Genomic DNA, 19,831 nt, shown 5'->3' with positions numbered 1-19,831 from the left:
CTTTGCGCATTTATATTACGGTAACTAACAGCATCAGTTAATTAATAATACAAGAATAAAAACATACATAAACGGAAAGTAAAAAGTCCAACATAACGAACATTACAATTCATGCAATAACATAACCAACAACAAAATAATGACATAATATGCAAATCAGTCGTTTCTCCCACGACTTGGACATCGCCGACGATTATGGCCGCGTTCCTTGCAAAGTCCACACCTGATACGGCTCTGGCTTGTCTCAACTTCATCCATCTCGTTGCGGATGCGAGTTGACTTTGGACGACCTTTTGCACGCAACATAGTAGAATCAGGAATAATCTTTGCACCACTAATTTCAGGTATTGCTTCCTCGTTTCCGATTGGCTCCCACGGAAAAGAATAAGCCTCGACCAAGTTAGTTATCAAGAAGACGTCGTCAACGTAAGTGAACACACTCTGCCTAACACTTAACGCAGCAGCAACGACGTGACTACACAGATACTTAAAGGCCTTAAACTTTCCACACTGACAGTATCTCTGTGGGAGGTTGACAGAATATGAACGCTCCCAACCTGCGTCAACCTCGAATACAGTATGTTCAACATTGTATGCACGAACGTGGTGGCCTGTTGCATCTACCTGGTTCTTCTTGACCAATTCAACAACATGTTTGGAGTGATGATGAGCTGATTGAAGTTGTGCAAGAGCATTTGTTCCTTTCTCAACAAAATATGCAACCAATCTACTATATATATGCTTAACCAATGCTGTTATAGGCATATTTCTGGCCCCCTTCAAAACCCTATTGACAGATTCAGCCAAATTTGTTGTCATATGACCGTACCTCCGTCCTTCAATATCGTAGGCACGCGACCACTTTTCCTTAGGAATCGCATCAATCCACTCAACAATTTGAGGACTACTTTCACGGAAACTCGCAAGATTCCTTTCAAAATCAACCATTGCTGGAGTATAACCTGCACAAATTGGACATGAATGAATTAAACATAAATTGACAGTTATAATGGAAAGAAATAATTACGCATTCAGTCAATATCGTATACCTAAATTCTTTAACATCCGCTTCAAATCTTCATTTCAAAACTTTTGATTGAAGTTGCTTGCAATATGACGATTACAGAATACGTGATACGCATTTGGCGGCTGCCAAGTAGGGTTATTTTCCACAGCAGATATTATGCTTCGATGTCGATCGGATATCAAACATATGTTTGACATCGTAGTCACATGAACACGAATATTAACGAGAAAATAATCCCATGCTTCCAAGGTTTCGCCTTCTACGATGGCAAATGCGATCGGTAAACATTCATTATTACCATCTTGGGCTGTGGCCACCAACAATTTCCCTTTGTACTTTCCATATAAATGTGTTCCATCAATTTGTATGACGGGTTTGGCAAATTTGAACGCCTCACAACACTGTCTAAACGTCCAAAAAATGCGATGAAAAACCCTTTTTCCAGAAACTAAGCTCTCCTCGGCATAAAGATCATTAGTTTGTATATGATAAAATGAACCTGGAGAAAAGCGAAGCATGTATTTGCACCACCTTGGTAAAAAAGCATACGATTCCTCCCAATCACCGTACAGAATTGCCATCGCTTTCTGCTTCGCATACCACGCCTTTCTGTAGGAAACTTGAAAGCCATATTTAGCAGTTATCCTTTCTTGCACCAAAGAGATTGACACAGATGGTTCAGACTTTATCATCCCTGCATTGAAGAGGATATCAGTGCCTCGATAACATCAAACAAATTTAATTACACATTCGTGTTCATTCACACTTCCAAAATACAAAAAGGTACCTATCACGAGATCTGCAATAACGTCCACATCGAGCATGACCCTGGGAAATGTGCTCATTCACACATTCGTGTTTTCCACCCCATCTCGTTATTTTCCAATTTTCACGAAACACCGGTTTGGTCGCCCTTACGCGCCACAGACAACCTTGATCGTACGCACAACATTTCATGGACAACTTTGCAGGCGTGCTCTCAATTACAATGGCTTCTTGATGCTCCCTAATAAGGTTGTGCTTAAGTGCCATTTGGACATCTTTTTTTGTCGCAAATTCTTGATCGACAAATAACGTGTCACCCAATTGCCACGGACCTTGTATTGAAGCCGATCCAGACACCGAACCATCAGTACATGATTCTTGTTCGCTCTGATAACTCCAATCAATGTAACAATAATGCGGAATTCCTTCCCAAAAAGGAATAAATCTGTGTCACCTGCAATTGCAGAGTATAATTTTGTAATACGAACTTACTAATTCAGGTATTAAATCAGTAATTTATTCACGCAGTATACAAATGGGAACAATTACCTTCTTGTGGAATACCAAACGGAGCAGACGCAACGTCATTCAACTGCGGCATTTGCGCGACGACTGGTTGATGGAATATTGGGATTTCAGACGCACCCATCTCACGAGATTCATCTCCTTCTGAAGCACTAGCATCCTCCGCCAGAAGATGTTCTTCCATTGCCATATTTTCATCGTCGTCATTGTCATCTTCGTCGTGCATTTCTCAAGTCGGATCATTTTCATCTCCCTCAGAAAAGTTACCAACTGGAGACGCATGAGCGGCAGGAGAAGCTGGAAGACGGGGAGAATTTAAATAAACTGACCTCACCGGTATGGGAGCATTCTCCGTTGCGACGATGTCGACATACAACTCTAGAAAATCTGTCCTTGACTGGTTGCAAAATTCTTCCATTGTCATCTCCAAGTCTTCATCGTCAAGCACTTTCAAACTAATGTATTTATCACCTTGCCACACCGTTGTCGTGATCTCAGTGATACATTGGTTGTCTTGAAGACTTAACTTCTGCCGAATTCTCTGATGCAGTTCGCCAATGGTTGTGTTGCATTGGATACGTGTCGGCCTTTTTTCACCTTCGAATATGACACCTCGTCGACCTTCTACCTTCCTACCATTGTAATATAACACAACACGAACATAATCAGGATTTGAGCTCATTTTTAAATAGAATTAGAACTAAAATTCAAATACTAAATTAAAGATAAAGGAATATTGGTGGAGAAGAGAGATATGAAGAGTGAGAGAAGAGGTGTGAATTGAATGGAGCGGGTGAGGAAATATATAGAGCACACATGTGACGCCCAAAAGGTGCGTCACATTGTGCAGTAGATGTGTAATTTTTTACAAAACAGCATTAAATGCGTAATTATTTAATTTAAATATATTATTTTAATTTTTTTTGCCGCGCATCCTAGGTACCTCGCTCCTGTTGGGTGCCCCACAGAGACAGTGTATAATGTGGAATTTTTTAAAAACTAAATAATTTAGAATTACTCAAATATAAGTTAATCATAGAAATTCCGGTTATTTGAGAACTTATTTAAATTTAACAATCTTAAGGAAAAAAACTGCATCAGTACTTATTTTGTCTTTCCTTTTAAAAAAAAAATTATTTCAGGGTTTTCACAAAATATGACTTAATAAAAATGATAATAAAGTGAAATCAAATTGATGCTGATATGCTGTTATTTTATTAATAATAATAATTAAATCACTATATTTTCATTTAATTTAATTTTGAATAAGTATAAAACCACGGGATGTATCGTACACAAAGTCTAGCTTTTCTGTGATGATGATGTTCAATGTTTGAATTCCGGTAATCACATATAAAGTTAAAATAAAGAGCTTAAAAAAAGAAGCTAAAAGCTGTTTGGAAATTACAAAAAAAATTTAGCTTAAAAATTACTTAAAAGCACATATTTCAAGAAAATTATCTTTTTTTCTATCTTTATCACTCTTCATTTAAAAAAAAAGCACACAATTCAAGAAAAACAGATAAGAGCTTAAAAAAAAGCTCCTCCTAGGAGCTTTTAATTTTCAGCTTTTTCTTCATTATAAAAAAAAGAGTTTTTCGTTATAAGAGCTTTTTTCAAAACCTGTTTGGCCTAGCTTATGCTTATAAGTAACTTCTAGCTTAAAAATAAGAGGATCCAAACAGGCACTAAATAAAGTGCTTACTCGAGTCCGCTAGGCATACGCAGATTGCATTGCAGAAGAAATTAAGCAAAAGTACTGAAAGGGCAGAATAAACATCCATGAAAATCCATAACTAAATACACGGTAGCTGAAATGCAAACACTACGTTCTCTAACAAGCAGTTCAATCATAGTTCGGATTAAACTAGAGCATAAATGAAAATTGTCTCGTAAAGAAAACCAAGACAGATCCTTTCTACAAATTAACAACATACTAATAATCTGAAGCATTTAACACACAATCCTGGTTGAAAACTACAATATCTTCCATCGCATTCATCAAGCCCGTCAAGTAAATCACCTAGAGTAACCTGGACTTCTGCTCATGCTCCTGCTGTAACTCCTGCTTCGACTGCGGCCCCTTGATCCATAAGGTGATCTAGAGTATGATCGATCCCTGTACCTTCTATCTCTTGGTGAGATTGACCTGAATCATAATGGAGGAAGCTTTCTTAAGAATGTAAACATTGCACAAATCACATCAAATGAGCTAATGTAAAAACAAACCTTGAATATCTCCTTCGTCTTGGGGAAAGTGAATAGTCTGAATCAGGTGAATAGGTTCGTGCATACCGAGGCGATTGAGACTGACGCAGTGGAGATCTCCTATAATCATATGACCGATCCCTAGAGAGAATGAATACAGAAAATATTTCAAACATGAGAATAAAATAAACAAAGGCAATTTAAAATACGACATCTTATTACTCTATTACTAATGCACGTTAACACAGACATCATTACAAACAACTAAACATTTACCTCCCACGTTCTCTTGCTCTCATTTCTGCAGGTTTCTTTCTGTTTTCTTCAGCAAACACCACAGTTAACTCACGACCTAGAAGAATTTGACCATCCATATGATATTTTGCATCTGCAGCATCAGCTGGGTCTACATATTGAACAAACCCAAAGCCTCTTGGCTCCCTGTACCATAAAATCCAAAAGCATCAGAGACACCATATATATGGAGTTATAAACAAGCACACCTGCATACCAGAGATGGGTTGATTGCAGATACAAATATGATTATGATCCTGACTCCAAACAATCATAAGCCATACTCAACATTCCATAGAATACAATAATAAAACACCACATGGATGCTAACCTTGTAGATGCCAAAGTATTAATTGAGATGAAAATCTTCAAGACCTTCAACTTCTTCACAATGAATTCAAACTCAAGCTTCCGAACCTTCAAGTACACTAACATCACCTTGAACAGAACTCTTATTACTTGATTGGTGTCTTCAACACGACACTCTTATTACTTCTTTCTTGTCTTCAACACAGTACTCTTATTACTTCAATGGTGTCTTCAACTCTTTCAATAAAACAACCAAATTCCCATAAAATAATTGGAGTAATTAATTCTTACTGAGATATAAGTGGCAAAACTAAATACTCGGGAAAAAGCCACCATAAATATTTACGAAATCCCAAACCAGTACACAACTTAATACAACTTCACAATTAAAAATTTTCAAAACAACATCACAACTCAAGCAATTTATGAATGAAAAGGGACCTAAAAATATTTCAAAACATAAATGAGCAATGTTACACCCAATGAAAAGACACTTACCCAGTATAATAATCTCGAGGCAGGTAAACATCCTTGAGAGGACCAAAGTGGCTAAATGGGGCACGCAGATCTTCCCCCCTGCAAACCAATTATTTTGGTAAAAATCCAAATCAGTTAACTAACAGCCTTACATTAAGCAAGAACACTGCTCGTATACTCACAACTTTTTTAACACCTATGTTTTCATTACACACAAAAGATCAACCGAAGAGATATACAAATTCATACATACATATTACGCGCGTGTGAGTGAACAGAAGAAACAAATTTAAGGAAAAATGATATAGAAACGAAAAAAAGTACATAATCCTGATACACAGAATAGAGTTGAACCAATCATTACAAATAGAAAAACTACTGCAAAGCCAAAAAAATCTTTATGGATACCAAGATCAATATAAAAGCAGCATCAACATCATGAATCCATATAAAAGCAGGAGTCAAAGGTACATATATAAGGAAAATAAGGGATTAAATCCACACAATAGCATTTCAAATATAATAGATACTGCAAAGCTAAAAATCGTTCATGGTTACCTGCAATCTTTATGGAGGTTCCGAACCAGTAGACTTGTTGGCAAATCCCTATCACGTCCTCCGTAACGACCCCTAGGGCTAGGATTGCGCCTTCTTCGGCTGTAACGCCTTGGAGGTGAGGGACTGTAACTGTAGCTTCTACCCCTCATCTTGTTTCACCTATCACCACAAAAACGAAAATTATTATAAACAAATCTAAACCATAAAAACACACACATACATATATATAATCGAAAATAATCGATTACAAAACAAACGAAACCCCAGACCCTAACAGATCAATTCCGAAAACAACACTAGAAAATCAACAACTTGAAAATAGAGAAAATTAATCATAATACAGCACACAAAAGTTTCCTCATGTACGATGCAATCAATTAAGAATGATGGATCAGAAGAAAATCAGAATCGGAGATGGGTTGGAACTTACCAGATACACACAATTTGCAAAACGCACCCTTTCTTATTGTAGACGAAGAGAAAATGCTTTGATTCTCGATGGTGTAAATTCGCTCGTAATATATGTAAATTGTAACCTCACGCTTCAATATTCGAGAAACTTCTCCTTGTGTAGCCCTGCTTTGGTACGTGCGGTCGCATTGGTTACTGTGAGGATCTCCACCGATCACACTTTGATATGAAGCCACGTCATCGATAAATGAAAAACAACTGCCTGGGCTTACTTAAATTTATTTACTTGACTTTTGCTTGGGTTTGGGCTTTGCTTGTTGTTTTAAATGGGCCTTTTGGACAATGGTTAGAGTGGACCCATTGTGTTATATGAACTCACTTGCTTTTTCTTTCCTAACGTAAAACCCTTAAATAGCAGTTTTGTTTGGATAAAATACATGGATTCCATGATTTCATTGGCTGATGTTAAGAAACCCCGCTCAACTGCTGAAAGAACTATGCTTTTGAGTTTGGATGTTTAAACCCTACTGAAATTCAATCTTGATTCTGTTAACGTTGGTTTGAATCCTAAGTTTTTTTTTTTTTTTTCCATTTTATTAGAGAGAAAAGGAGTACAGTAAAAATAGGGAAGGATTGTTAGATATTTTCCTAACCAGAGAAGAGCAAAAGAGACAATCCTATTCTAATGTAAGTCCTAGGCCAAAAAGAGTGCCTATACTAAAGTTTTCTGCCCATGTGTGCTTGCATGCATGGCCTGTCCCAAGCCAGGATAAAGGAGGAGGGTTGGCGTCAGGTGTTGCGAACCGGCCGTAAAAAACAGCTATATTTTCATGTGATGAACCTATATGATTTTTCGTTGGGGCGTACCCTTCATAGCGACGCGTTGCACCGGGCCCCGGGTGTAGCGAAAAATGGGCTAGGGTCCTTGCCACAAGGCAAGGCGCTGCATCGGGCCCGAGGTGTAGTGAAAAGTGGGCTAGGGTCCTTGCCCCAAGGCAAGGCGCCAGGTCTTCACCCGGATTTGGTGAGAAGTATGCCAGGGTCCCAACACGCAGATGGGCGAGCGTGGCGGGCAAGCACAGCCCAGGGGTTAAGGATGAGATTGGGAAGCTGGAACATAGGAACCTTAACGGGTAAATTGAGGGAGTTGGCAGATGTTTTTGCTAGAAGGAAAGTGAATATTGTTTGTTTGCAAGAAACTAAGTGGGCTGGAGAAAAGGCCAAGGAAGTGGATGGAACGGGTTTCAAGTTATGGTACACAGGTACAAACAAGAGTCGAAATGGTGTTGGAATTATGATCGACAAAAGTTTCAGAGATAAAGTTGTGGACGTCAAAAGGAAAGGCGACAGGATTATTCTGGTTAAGCTTGTTGTGGGTGACTTAATCCTGAATATCCTCAGTGTGTATGTACCCCAAATTGGATTGCAACCAACTGATAAAAGCCAATTTTGGGAAGACTTGGAGGAGGTTTTGAGGGGAATACCTCGAGAGGAGAAGATTTTCGTAGGAGGAGATCTAAATGGTCATGTTGGTAAAAGCAATGGAGGTGTTGATAGAATCCATGGAGGTTTTGGCTATGGGACGAGAAACGAGACTGGAGAAGATATCTTGAATGTTGCACTAGCCTACGATTTGATGTTAGTGAACACCTTTTTTCAAAAAAGGGAGTCACACCTGATCACTTATCATAGTGGCCATAATCGTAGTCAGATTGATTTCTTTCTGGCTAGAAGAGAAGATAGAACTTCTTGTGTCGAATGTAAGGTCTACCCTGGAGAGTGTGTTGCTACGCAACATAAGCTGGTAGTCTTGGATGTTCGGTTCAACAAAGTACGTACAATGAAGAAGAGGGCTCAGAATCCAAGGATAAGGTGGTGGAAGCTTAAGGAGGGAAAAGAGAGAGAGAGTTCAATGATAGAATGTTGCACGAAGGACCTTGGGAGTTTGATGGAGGAGTAAATGCAATATGGAATGAGATGGCTAAGTGTATTCAAAATTTGGGAAGGAGGGTGTTGGGAGAAAGCAAAGGAAATGGATTTCATACAAAGGAAACATGGTGGTGGAATGGAGAGGTGCAAGAGGCAATTAAACATAAGAAGGAGTGCTTTAGATCTTTGCATAAAAGTCCCAATGAAGAGAACCTGCAAAAGTTTAGATTGGCGAGAAAAAATGCAAAGAAAGCAGTGCGAGAAGCGAGAGGCAAGGTTTTCGACGAGTTGTATAAAAGTCTTGGGAGCAAGGATGGTGAAAGAGGTATTTATAAACTTGCAAGGATAAGGGATAAGAAAAGTAAAGACCTCACTCAAGTTAGATGCATCAAGGATGAAAATCAAAAACTTCTGGTGAGAGATGAAGATGTAAATGAAAGATGGTTGAAATACTTCAACAAGCTGTTTAATGGGGATGGAAATACAAGCGAGGTGGACTTAGAGGACGCGTATGATGATATGAATAGAAGATTTGTACGCAGAATTAATACACATGAAGTTAAGGAGGCTTTAAAGAGGATGAAGACTAATAAAGCCTTGGGGCCTGATGGTGTCCCTATTGAAGTGTGGAGAGGCCTGGGGGATGTGGCAATAAAATGGTTGACCAATCTTTTTAATAAGATTCTCCAGACGAATAAGATGCCTGATGTATGGAGGAAAAGTATGATTGTGCCTATCTACAAAAACAAGGGAGATATACAGAATTGTTCAAACTATAGAGGCATTAAGCTAATGAGTCATACTATGAAGCTGTGGGAGAGGGTTATTGAACATCGCTTGAGGAGAGATACCAAGGTTTCTGTAAATCAATTTGGATTTATGCCAGGAAGATGTACCATGGAAGCCATTTTCTTGATGCGACAACTAATGGAAAGATACCGAGAAAAGAAGAAGGACTTGCATATGGTGTTCATAGACCTTGAGAAAGCATACGATAGGGTTCCAAGGAAAGTTTTATGGTGGGTCCTGGAGAAGAAAAATGTTCCATTAAAGTATGTAAAGGCAATCAAGGATATGTATGATGGGGCTACTACATGTGTAAAAGCTTGTAACGGATCATCAAGTTATTTTCCTATCACGGTAGGTGTACACCAAGGGTCGGCTCTAAGTCCTTACCTATTTGCCTTAGTTATGGATGAACTAACAAAAGATATTCAAGAGGAAGTGCCATGGTGTATGCTTTTTGCAGACGATATTGTGCTTATTGATGAGAGCAAGGAGGGTGTTAATAGAAAACTTGAATTGTGGAGAAGCACATTGGAATCCAGAGGATTCACATTAAGTCGAAGCAAGACTGAGTATCTGAAGTGTGAGTTTTCTCTGGTACAAGATGAGGACCAAGAACCTGTGCATCTAAATGGTCAAGAGGTACCCAAAAAAAATGCTTTTAAATACTTGGGCTCCATTTTACAAAATGGTGGAGAAATTGATGAGGATGTAAATCACAGAATCAGAGCAGGGTGGATGAAATGGCGTAGTGCATCTGCATTTTTGTGTGACCGCAAAATCCCCCTGAAGTTAAAAGGAAAATTCTATAAAACGGCAGTACGACCGGCAATGCTATATGGAGCGGAATGCTGGCCAGCACATAGGCAACATGAGCATAAGATGGGAGTAGCAGAGATGAGGATGTTAAGGTGGATGTGTGGGTACACAAGGATGGATAAGATAAGAAATGAAGATATTCGACGAAAGGTCGGAGTAGTACCGGTAGCCGAGAAGATGAGAGAACATAGATTGAGGTGGTTTGGGCACATGATGAGAAGACCCATGGATGCTCCTGTAAGAACAGAAGTTTGTTACCAAGAGCTAAACACAAAAGGAGGCAGAGGTAGGCCGAAGCTTACTTGGGGAAAAGTAGTAAAACAAGATTTAATGGAGTGGGATATAGATTGGCGGACAGTATGTCTTAGAAAGGAATGGAGAAAAGCTATAAGTATGGTGGAGGGTTAGACCCGCTGTTATTCCTATGTTCCAGATGGTCCTTTTTTAGTCCTTTTCCCCTTCATTTCCCCCACTTCTTCTTGTCCCTTTCTTTTTTACTTTTATTTATTTATATATACATATATTTTTATTTCATTTTATTTCATTTTATTATTTTATTTGTGTATTTTTATTTATTTATTTATTTATTTTTATTTTTATTTTTTTTTTACTTTTTTTCAACCGTTTTGTATCTTTCATGTGGGTTCATCTACCACCGACCCCAATTAATTTGGGATAAAGGTGTTGTTGGTGTTGGTGTTGGTGTTGGTGTATAAATGGAGGGCCTAGCCCAGAAACACTAAACAGATAGTTAATGCATGTTTTTTTTTTTGGTAATAATGGCAGGCCTAGCCCAGAACTATATTGAAAGCTGATGCATGCTAAAAGATGCATGCTCCATCAGCAAGTAATTACAAGTGTCTCTCCAAAAAGGAAAAATATTCATAGGGGGAGAGGAATACAGCTTCAACTCTCCACCCCTACCATTAAAGCCTAATAAGGCAAGACTATCAGCACAAAAATTAAATTCCCTAGGAACAAATTCAAAGTGAACCTGACCTAAGGACTTGACAATTTTCCTAATTCGTCTTACTAACAAGGAGCAATCATTCGAATTAAAAGGGAAGCTAACACATGAAAGTGCTTCCTTACTATCACTACCTACCCATATCTTTTGGAAATTCAACTCTTCAGCCAACTTAAGTCCCTGCCAGATGCCCTGTAATTCAGCCTCCAGGGTAGAACAAGTCCTTAAATTGAGAGAGAAACCATTAAACTAGTCCCCATTCGAGCCACATAAAACCCCTCCACAGGTACCAACTTTGCTATTCAGATTGACCGCACCATCAACAAATAATTTTAAAACCTCCTTTTGGTCAAAATGATTGAACCCAGGCTGAACAACAGGGACTTCAAACTTCTGAGAGAAAGGTTCATCAGAACAACTCCTTTTCATTTCTCTCAAATAATGCAGAATCTTGCCAATTGGGTCTAAGGGCCAGGAAAACTGATCATCATGCACAGTCATGTTTCTCCACTGCCATAGATACCAACAAGTGACAAAAAATAATTCCTTCCAAGGATGCCACAGCTTGGCAGAAAAAGGCAAAGAAATATTAAAATTGAACCAGTCCTTACCCTCAGCTAACAGGAAGTCATCTGGAACACAGCCATCAAACCATGTATCCCACACTTGTCTGGCTCTTGAACAATCTCGAAGCACATGCATGCTTGTCTCCTGATGTGTTAAGCAAACTGGGCATAATATCTCACCTCCACTCCACAAACAGGTAGTACTTCGAACAGGTAGCTTATTGAGACAAGCTAACCACATGAATACAACTATTCTATGTGGACCTTTCCACTTCCAGATTCTTGCCCAAACTTTATCTTTTTCCAGATTAGAAGCAGCAAGCTGTTGATAAGCATTGCTGACCAATGATCTGCTGGCACTATTCCTAGTCCAACAGACCCTATCCTCAGGACCATTCGAGCAAGGGGGAAGAATATTACTTAACTTCCCAATAGTGTCTTCAGCTAGAAATTTCTTCAAATAATCCCACTGCCAATCACCCGACATCTGATCCACAAGATCACAAACCTTTAGCTCTTGATCAGAACTAGTTGGTTTATCACAGGCAAGTTCAAACAGATTCTTGGGTCCTCCACTCCAACAATCAAGCCAAAACAAAGCAGTCTTCCCATTTCCAATCTCCTAACTCAAGTGCTGTTCCAGATTAGATCTAGCTGCACATAAACTCTTCCAAAATGCAGAATCACTATATCTAGCAATTAAGTGTCTCCTAGGATCAATTTTTCTCCCATATTTACCAAGCAATACTCTTGACCAGAGACTCTTCTGATCATTAATAATCATCCAAGCTCTCTTTTGCATGAAAGCCTCATTCTGCAACTTCAGATTTATGATACCCAATCCACCACACTCCTTGGGTTTATACAATTGCTCCCAAGCTACATAGTGGGCTTTCCTTTTAAGATCTATGTCTCCCCAAATGAAATTGTGTTGTAATTTCTCAATATCTTGACAAATATGAGAGGGGAGAGTATTATTTTGCATGTGATACATTGGCATTGCAGAAATAACACTCTTAGCTAGAGTTATCCTACCAGCCATGGACAAACATTTAGTTTTCCATCCTTGTAACCGATTCTGCACTCTAGTAATGACATTGGCATAATGATCTCTTCTGGTCCGACCATGTCTCATCAAGGTTCCAAGATATCAGCCCAAATTCTTGACAACTTTGAATCCACTAGCATCTGAAATGGACTTCACAGTCTCCTGGGCAGTGTTCTTTGAGAAATATATACATGATTTCTCCATGCTAACACATTGCCCTGACATTCGAGAAAATTTATCCAAACAACCAGTGATACACTCCAGTTGATCAAGAGAGGCTTCAGCAAATAATATTATGTCGTCTGCAAACATTAAATGGGAGATCTGAGGTCCTGATCTGCCTGCTTTGATTGGCTGCCATTGCTTCCTTCCAACTTCATCCATGATTAGATGAGTAAGCTTCTCCATACAAAGGACGAATAAGTAAGGGGATAGGGGATCCCCTAGCCTTAGACCCCTTTGAGAATAGAAACCCTGGGTTCTGGCCCCATTCTAAAGCACCTCCATGAAGGGGCTTGTAACACAACCCATAATAACTGCTACTAACTCTCCTGGCAGCTTCAACTCATCAAGGACAGCTCTCACAAAACTCCACTTGAGTTTATCATAAGCTTTCTCCAAGTCTATCTTAATAGAAAAGTAGCATTTATTCCCTTTCATCCTATGCATAGAGTGAACAAGTTCTTGGACAATGATAATGTTGTCCTGAATGTTCCTCTTAGGAATGAAACTAACCTGATTAGGAGAGATGAGATCTCCTAGGAAAGGCTTAATTTTATTAACCAGGATTTTACTCAGCCCCTTATACATGGTGTTGCACAGTGCAATGGGACGAAATTGCTTCATACAACCGGGTCTTTCTACCTTGGGAATTAATGTAAGGAGAGTATGGTTTATCTCCTTAATCTGCTCAGGTCTGTTTATATACATCTTCATACTCCTGTAAACTTGGTCCCTGAACAGATCCCAATTCCTCTGGAAAAATAATGCAGGAAACTCATCTGGACCAGGGGTTTTCAATGGAGCCATTTGGAAAAAAGCCTTTCTAACCTCCTCTTGAGTGATATCTAAAGAGAATAGCCTCATATGCTCCTCATTTAAGGCTGGCCAGGTAAAGGAAGTTTGGAACCATTCAGGATCACATACATCCTAAATACTAAAATAAAATAAAAGTAATGAACTTTCTTTCGTGAGATAACTATTCAACAAATTACGGGTGTTAATTTTTAATACAACTCACTCATACGATATAATATAACACAAAAATTTGTGTGTGGGTTGATCTGTTTTTAAATTCGTGTTATGTTTGTATTAATAAAAATAAATATGAAAAAATTTATATCATGTCAGATGTCAAATCATGAACACAAAATTAACCTCTATTAATTTTTTACATATTATTTATGTCATGTAAACTTTTGAGATTGACAAATTATTTACGTCATATTAATACGTAAAATAAGTGTATCTATTCATGTCAAATATTTTAACCTATTTTTAAATTTGTTGGTGTGAAATATATTCATGTTTATATCAAATTCTTATTACAGCTATGTCAATCAATCCTTATTACCCACCACCCGTACACACCAACACACCAACTTAATTGGCTTGCAGTAATTAAACATAGACCTGATGAAGTTAAAATTAATGGTACGAACACCTTAGAAAAGTATTTTCATCTACACTGATTCATCAACACATTTCCATGATTCAAAGCTTGCAGTAACAAAAAAAGCACCCAAAACTATCGTCATAGTAGAGCTTCCCGTTGCGGAAATAGAAAGCTAAGATGATGAGATGAGATGAAATGAAAAGAAATGGCAGAAACTGCAGTATCTTTTGTTGTGCAGCAATTGTGCCAACTTCTAATAAAAGAAGGGAATTTGCTCAGAGGTGTTACAAAAGATTTCACAGACATCAAAGATGAACTTGAGAGCATCCAAGCCTTCTTGAAGGATGCAGACAGAAGAGCTAGCAGAGATGGAAGAGACAACAATGAAGGAATAAAAACTTGGGTGAAGCAGCTCAGAGAAGCATCTTTTCACATAGAAGATGTCATTGATGAATACATCATGTATGTTGCACAGAGAAGAATCAATCATCCTGGATGCATAGCCTTAATCAAAAAGATTGTTCATATGATAAAAAATTTGAAGCATCGTCACAGGATTGCATCTGAGATTCAAGACATCAAATTATCAGTTAATGGAATCAAAGAAAGAGGTAAAAGTTTTCTGCCTTCACTTGAACGGACAAATGATGTCGAACGGCATGATCCTCGAGTGGATTCCCTTTTCATTGAAGAAACTGAAGTTGTTGGTTTTGAATCTCCCATTGTTGATTTGATTGGTTGGTTAGTGGAGGATCGTAGTAATGAAAGCATAGTGGTTTCTGTGGTGGGCATGGGAGGAGTTGGAAAAACCACTCTTGCCAAACAAGTTTTTGACAACCAGAAGGTGAATAAGCACTTTGATTATCGTACTTTCATCACAGTTTCCCAATCATACACTGTGAAAAGGTTATTCATAGATATGATAAAGAAATTTTGTAAAGAGACTAAAGAACCTCTTCCAGAGGGTCTGCATGAGATGGATGAGAATGCATTGCGTACAGAAGTGAGACAACGTTTTCAATCAAAGAAGTATTTGGTATTGTTTGATGATGTTTGGAAAGAAGATTTTTCTGATGAGATTAAGCATGCCTTGCCTAATAATAACAGAGGAAGTAGAATCATAGTCACCACCAGAATGATGAGAGTTGCGGAATTTTTTAAGTCATCTTTCACGGTTCATATTCACCAGCTACAACTTTTGCCTCCAAATAAAGCACGGGAACTCTTTTGGAAGAAGGCATTTAGATCTGAGCCTGGATGCATTTGTCCAACAGAACTCAAGGAGATTTCGAATGAAATTGTTCAAAAATGTGGAGGGTTACCACTAGCAATTGTTGCAATTGGTGGTCTTTTGTCAACAAAACCAAAATCCATGTCAGAATGGGGAAATGTGAGTGAAAATCTGAGATTGGAGTTACAGTGTAATGCACATCTAGATGGTATAACAAGGATTTTATCTCTTAGTTATGATGATCTGCCTTACAATTTGAAATCATGCATGCTGTACTTTGGTATGTACCCAGAGGATTACTCCATCAGTCGTAAGAGACTCACTAGGCAATGGATGGCTGAAGGGTTTGTTAAACACGAGGAGAGAAGAACTTTGGAAGATGTTGCTGAAGAGTACTTGGTGGAGTTGATACATAGAAGTTTGGTTCAAGTCTCCAAAGTTGGCTTTGATGGCAAAGTCAAAAACTGTCAAGTGCATGATTTACTACGTGAAATAATCATTGCAAAAATGAAAGATTTGAGTTTTTGCCATTTGTTGCTTGGAGATGATGAACTAGAAACAGTTGGGATAACTAGACGCTTTTCTATAGCAACTAGTTCCAACAATAATGTGTTGGCAAGCACTAGTAACTCAGGCATTCGCGCTATTTTTGTTTTTGACAAAGGTGAATTGCATGAAGATTTTGTGAAAAGACTATTTGCTAAGTTTAAGCTTTTGAAAGTACTTGATTTTGAAAGTGCTTTGTTCAATTCTGTTCCTGATGATTTGGGAAATCTTTTTCACCTAAGGTACCTAAACTTGAGTCATACAAAAGTAAAGGTTCTTCCCAAATCCATTGGTAAGCTTCTGAACTTAGAAACTCTGGATCTAAGACAAACCCGTGTGCATGTGCTACCAAGGGAGATAAACAATCTCACAAAGCTAAGACTTCTTCCAGTTTACTACAGAAAATATGAAGGGCATTATTCTATGTTGAACTTTACAACTGGGTTGCAAATGCAACATGGTATTGGATGCTTGAAATCACTACAAAAGCTTTACTTTTTGGAAGCAGATCATGGTGGAGAAGACCTTATGGAAGAGCTCAAAAATTTGAAACAGTTAAGGAAGCTAGGCATAAGGCGCGTGAAGAGAGGATATGGGAATGCACTATGTGCTGCAATAGAAGAGATGAAACAACTAGAATCTCTCAATGTTAGTGCTATTGCTAAGGATGAAATCATTGACATGAATTTAAAGTCAGCTCCAACCAAACTTAGAGTGCTTAATTTGAAAGCTAAATTAGACAAGTTACCTGAATGGATTCCAAAACTCAAGTACCTTGTTAAGCTAAGGCTTGGTTTATCCAAGTTAGAAGGTGATCCACTAGACTCACTCAAAAACTTGCCAAATCTGTTGCGGCTTAATATGTGGGATGATGCTTATGATGGTGAAAGTTTGCATTTTCAAAAAGGGGGATTTCCAAAGCTGAAGGAATTGGATCTTTCTCGATTAAATAGACTAAGTTCTATCTCTATTGACAAAGGAGCTTTGCTATCTCTTGAACACTTTCGATTTAACAATAACCCACAATTGAAGGTGGTGCCCCATGACCTCAAACACTTGGAGAAACTACAATTTCTTGGCTTTGCTGATATGCCAAATGAGTTAGTTGAAAGCATTGATCCAGACAAAGGTGGACAAAGCTATTGGATTATCAAGCATATTCCCTTTGTACAAATTCGTAAGATTGTGGGAGCAGGGTTTCGTGACTATGAGTTAAGGCGCATTCCCACACCAGGCAATGTCTGAAATATGAAAGGTGCTCTTAACTATTACCATATAGTGTTGCTCTTGTGAATGCTTGAAAATTACAAAGCCATTATCACCCATGTATGGGAGTGGCTTATATTTCTTAATTCTGTTTATGTTATCTGTTATGTTTGTATTAAATTCTAATTTTTTATTTTGATCATCATGCATGTACACTTAATGTGTGTTGTTTGCTAACTTTTAATAAGCACTCTCTCATTAACCATTAACAAGGATTTTATTCAGCATTCAAAAGTTAAGTCAAGACCCATTTGCTTGTATAATTATTGTTAGAGATATATATAAAGCAATTAATGTATCCTCACCTACTAGCTTAAGCTTTTGGGTTGAAATTAGAGCCTCCGTGTTCTGGATTCGATCTTCGCTGCCTGGCTCCCTCCCCAATTTTCTTTGTGGAATTTCTAGCATAGGTAGATTGAGTTTGATGCATCATCGATCTTTCAAGTCCAACGGGCTCTCTTGTGATGGGCATATTAGAGATATATATAAAATTATTAATGTAACCTCACCCTCCGGTTTAAATTTTTGGGTTGAATTGATTCTTTACAATTATATCTACTTAATCGTGAATGTTTCCTGTTTCTATGTCGACAGAGATTAAGATTCTTCATATTGCATCTCACAGAACTGATGCACTTTGTCTCTTCATTCCTTTTGTGGTACTTGAATCCCCAAATAAAATATTTCCTTGATCTCATCCTGATTTATCAAGGAACATATGGACTCCATTCAATGAGTGACTTTGACTTTTTTTTCTTTTTTCTTTTTGTCCGTTGTGAAGTTTATGCTTGATTGTGGGAACTTTTACTTAAACCTTGTAATAAAGACTTTCCATTTTAATTGAAATTTTCATTTTGGTTACGAAGATCGATGCAATTTTGATGATATAAATAATGTTTACATTTTTCTCATGCTCGATAAGAAAATTATCTTTTGCAAAATAAAAACTATATACTAAGGATAATATATAGCTATAATGGTAAAAATATTATTTTTTCAGCCGACAATTTGAGAAAAGTGAAAAAAATATATAATTATTATTTTGTGCATGAGAGATTTTCCTTTCATTCACCAACATAAGACAAATTTTCGTATAAATAATTACTGGATTTGAGCTATATTAATGAAAGGGTTTTATTACTCTCCTTTTACATAAGATAGTTGTTATCTTATGTTGTAAAAAGAAAATGGGTGGGTCCTACCATTGCATAAAAAAAGAAAAAAAAAGAAAAGTGAGGTGCGAAAATCAAAGTGAGATAATATAAGAGAAATTATCTTATGTGAAAGGAGAGTAATATTTCCTTTAATGAAATCTAGCTATTGCAAACTGATGAATATTTTCAATTAGTTCTTAAAGTTTTGGCTACCTCCTGTTGTGTTTCAAGCGAGACAGGGAGTTAGGGCCTCTGATGCACAGACACGGTAATTTTTGGAAAAAATACGTGTCGAACACCGACACGTTCCCAACACGTGTCTGACACACAGTTAATTTTTTGGGACACGTTGACTATTTCGACACGTGACTTTGACCAACACGTAGTCAATGTTTTTGGACACGTTTTTGCATTTTCATAAAAAAAATTAATAAAATTATAATTTAAAAAAAAAAGTAAAAAACGTACATTTAATAAAAATTAAAAATTTAGAACCCTCTCTCTTTAAATGTTGATATCCCTCTCTAACGCGTTGCAAGCTCGTCGCTGCTCTTTGCTTATTCTTCCTCGGTTCGTCGGTCGTAAGTGCTGCTTGGCTGTCTCTATTCTTCTTCGTCAGCTACCCCTCTTCTTGCTTCTTCAGTTGGTAAGTGGTCTGATGTCTCTCTCACTCATCCCTCTCTCTCTCTCTGATGTCTCTCTCTGTTCGTTTGTTCAAAATAGGGGCTGGGTTTTATATCTCTTAAAATTTTAATTTGAATTTTCTCCTTACATTGCAATGGATGTCTAAGGCATGCAAGAGGAACGACCAACAAAATTGATTTTAGAACGATTTTAATGATAGACTTGGAGTAGCTTTCGTAATATTTCTGTGAAGCGAGTGCTGTAATATTTTTATTAGGAGATTATAATCATTGATTGAATCTATGACTTTTTATGAGCTACTATATGTATTAAATATAAGCTATATTATATATGTTAAAAAAATTATTTAATATTAAAACGTGTCGGAATATGACATTTTATAAAATTTATATGTCGTGTCGTATCATGTCCCGTGTTCCGTGTCAGTGCATCATAGATTAGGGGAATGGTCATTCCCCTTCAAATACCGAAAACAATTAGCTAAGAGTTCAAACACTTACTGTCTAGTAAGATAAATAGAGAGTTACACATTAATGCTTAACTTATAATTATTATCTTTCTTCTTATAAATTCAGTTTGATAAAAGTAATAATATCTTAAATTTAATAAATAAAATTAAATATTATTTAAGTAATGAATTTAGAGACGGTCATACTTACTACTGAAAAGTTTTACAACTCTTACT

The 19,831-nt window shown here is 37.5% G+C and overlaps 3 protein-coding genes across 5 annotated transcripts; 2 read left to right on the top strand and 1 right to left on the bottom strand.

Moving 5' to 3' along the window:
- Positions 1–74: 74 nt before the first annotated feature.
- LOC133304678 (serine/arginine-rich SC35-like splicing factor SCL33) lies at positions 75–6,694 on the bottom strand. Of its 3 annotated transcripts, XM_061504732.1 has the most exons (10): positions 6,594–6,694; positions 6,164–6,322; positions 5,627–5,704; positions 4,802–4,966; positions 4,547–4,666; positions 4,023–4,466; positions 2,342–2,949; positions 1,815–2,246; positions 1,050–1,721; positions 75–962 (listed from the first exon to the last, which is right to left on the bottom strand). In XM_061504732.1, the coding sequence occupies exons 2-6, from the start codon at positions 6,310–6,312 to the stop codon at positions 4,337–4,339; spliced, it is 642 nt and encodes a 213-aa protein (XP_061360716.1). In that variant the 5' UTR covers positions 6,313–6,322; positions 6,594–6,694; the 3' UTR covers positions 75–962; positions 1,050–1,721; positions 1,815–2,246; positions 2,342–2,949; positions 4,023–4,336. The 3 variants fall into 3 exon arrangements, with proteins under 3 accessions (XP_061360716.1, XP_061360717.1, XP_061360715.1); XM_061504733.1 differs by lacking the exons at positions 5,627–5,704; positions 6,164–6,322; positions 6,594–6,694 and adding an exon at positions 5,151–5,620; XM_061504731.1 differs by lacking the exons at positions 4,547–4,666; positions 4,802–4,966; positions 5,627–5,704; positions 6,164–6,322; positions 6,594–6,694 and having other exon boundaries at positions 4,023–4,340.
- A 976-nt stretch (positions 6,695–7,670) lies between these two features.
- Positions 7,671–10,923, top strand: LOC133304692 (uncharacterized). Its single transcript, XM_061504750.1, has 2 exons — positions 7,671–8,142; positions 10,895–10,923. Exons 1-2 carry the CDS (start codon positions 7,671–7,673, stop codon positions 10,921–10,923), a joined length of 501 nt encoding a protein of 166 aa, XP_061360734.1.
- Positions 10,924–14,509: 3,586 nt separating this feature from the next.
- Positions 14,510–17,326, top strand: LOC133304691 (disease resistance protein RPM1-like). Its single transcript, XM_061504749.1, has one exon. It carries the CDS (start codon positions 14,510–14,512, stop codon positions 17,324–17,326), a length of 2,817 nt encoding a protein of 938 aa, XP_061360733.1.
- Positions 17,327–19,831: the final 2,505 nt, after the last annotated feature.

The sequence above is a fragment of the Gastrolobium bilobum genome, unplaced genomic scaffold, assembly GCF_033153095.1.
Source record: "Gastrolobium bilobum isolate Gb01-03AN ecotype WA unplaced genomic scaffold, APGP_CSIRO_Gbil_v1 utg9112, whole genome shotgun sequence".
NCBI lineage: Eukaryota > Viridiplantae > Streptophyta > Magnoliopsida > Fabales > Fabaceae > Gastrolobium > Gastrolobium bilobum.
The sequence above is the reverse complement of the archived record's forward strand: the minus strand, read 5'-3'. Positions and strand labels throughout refer to the sequence as shown.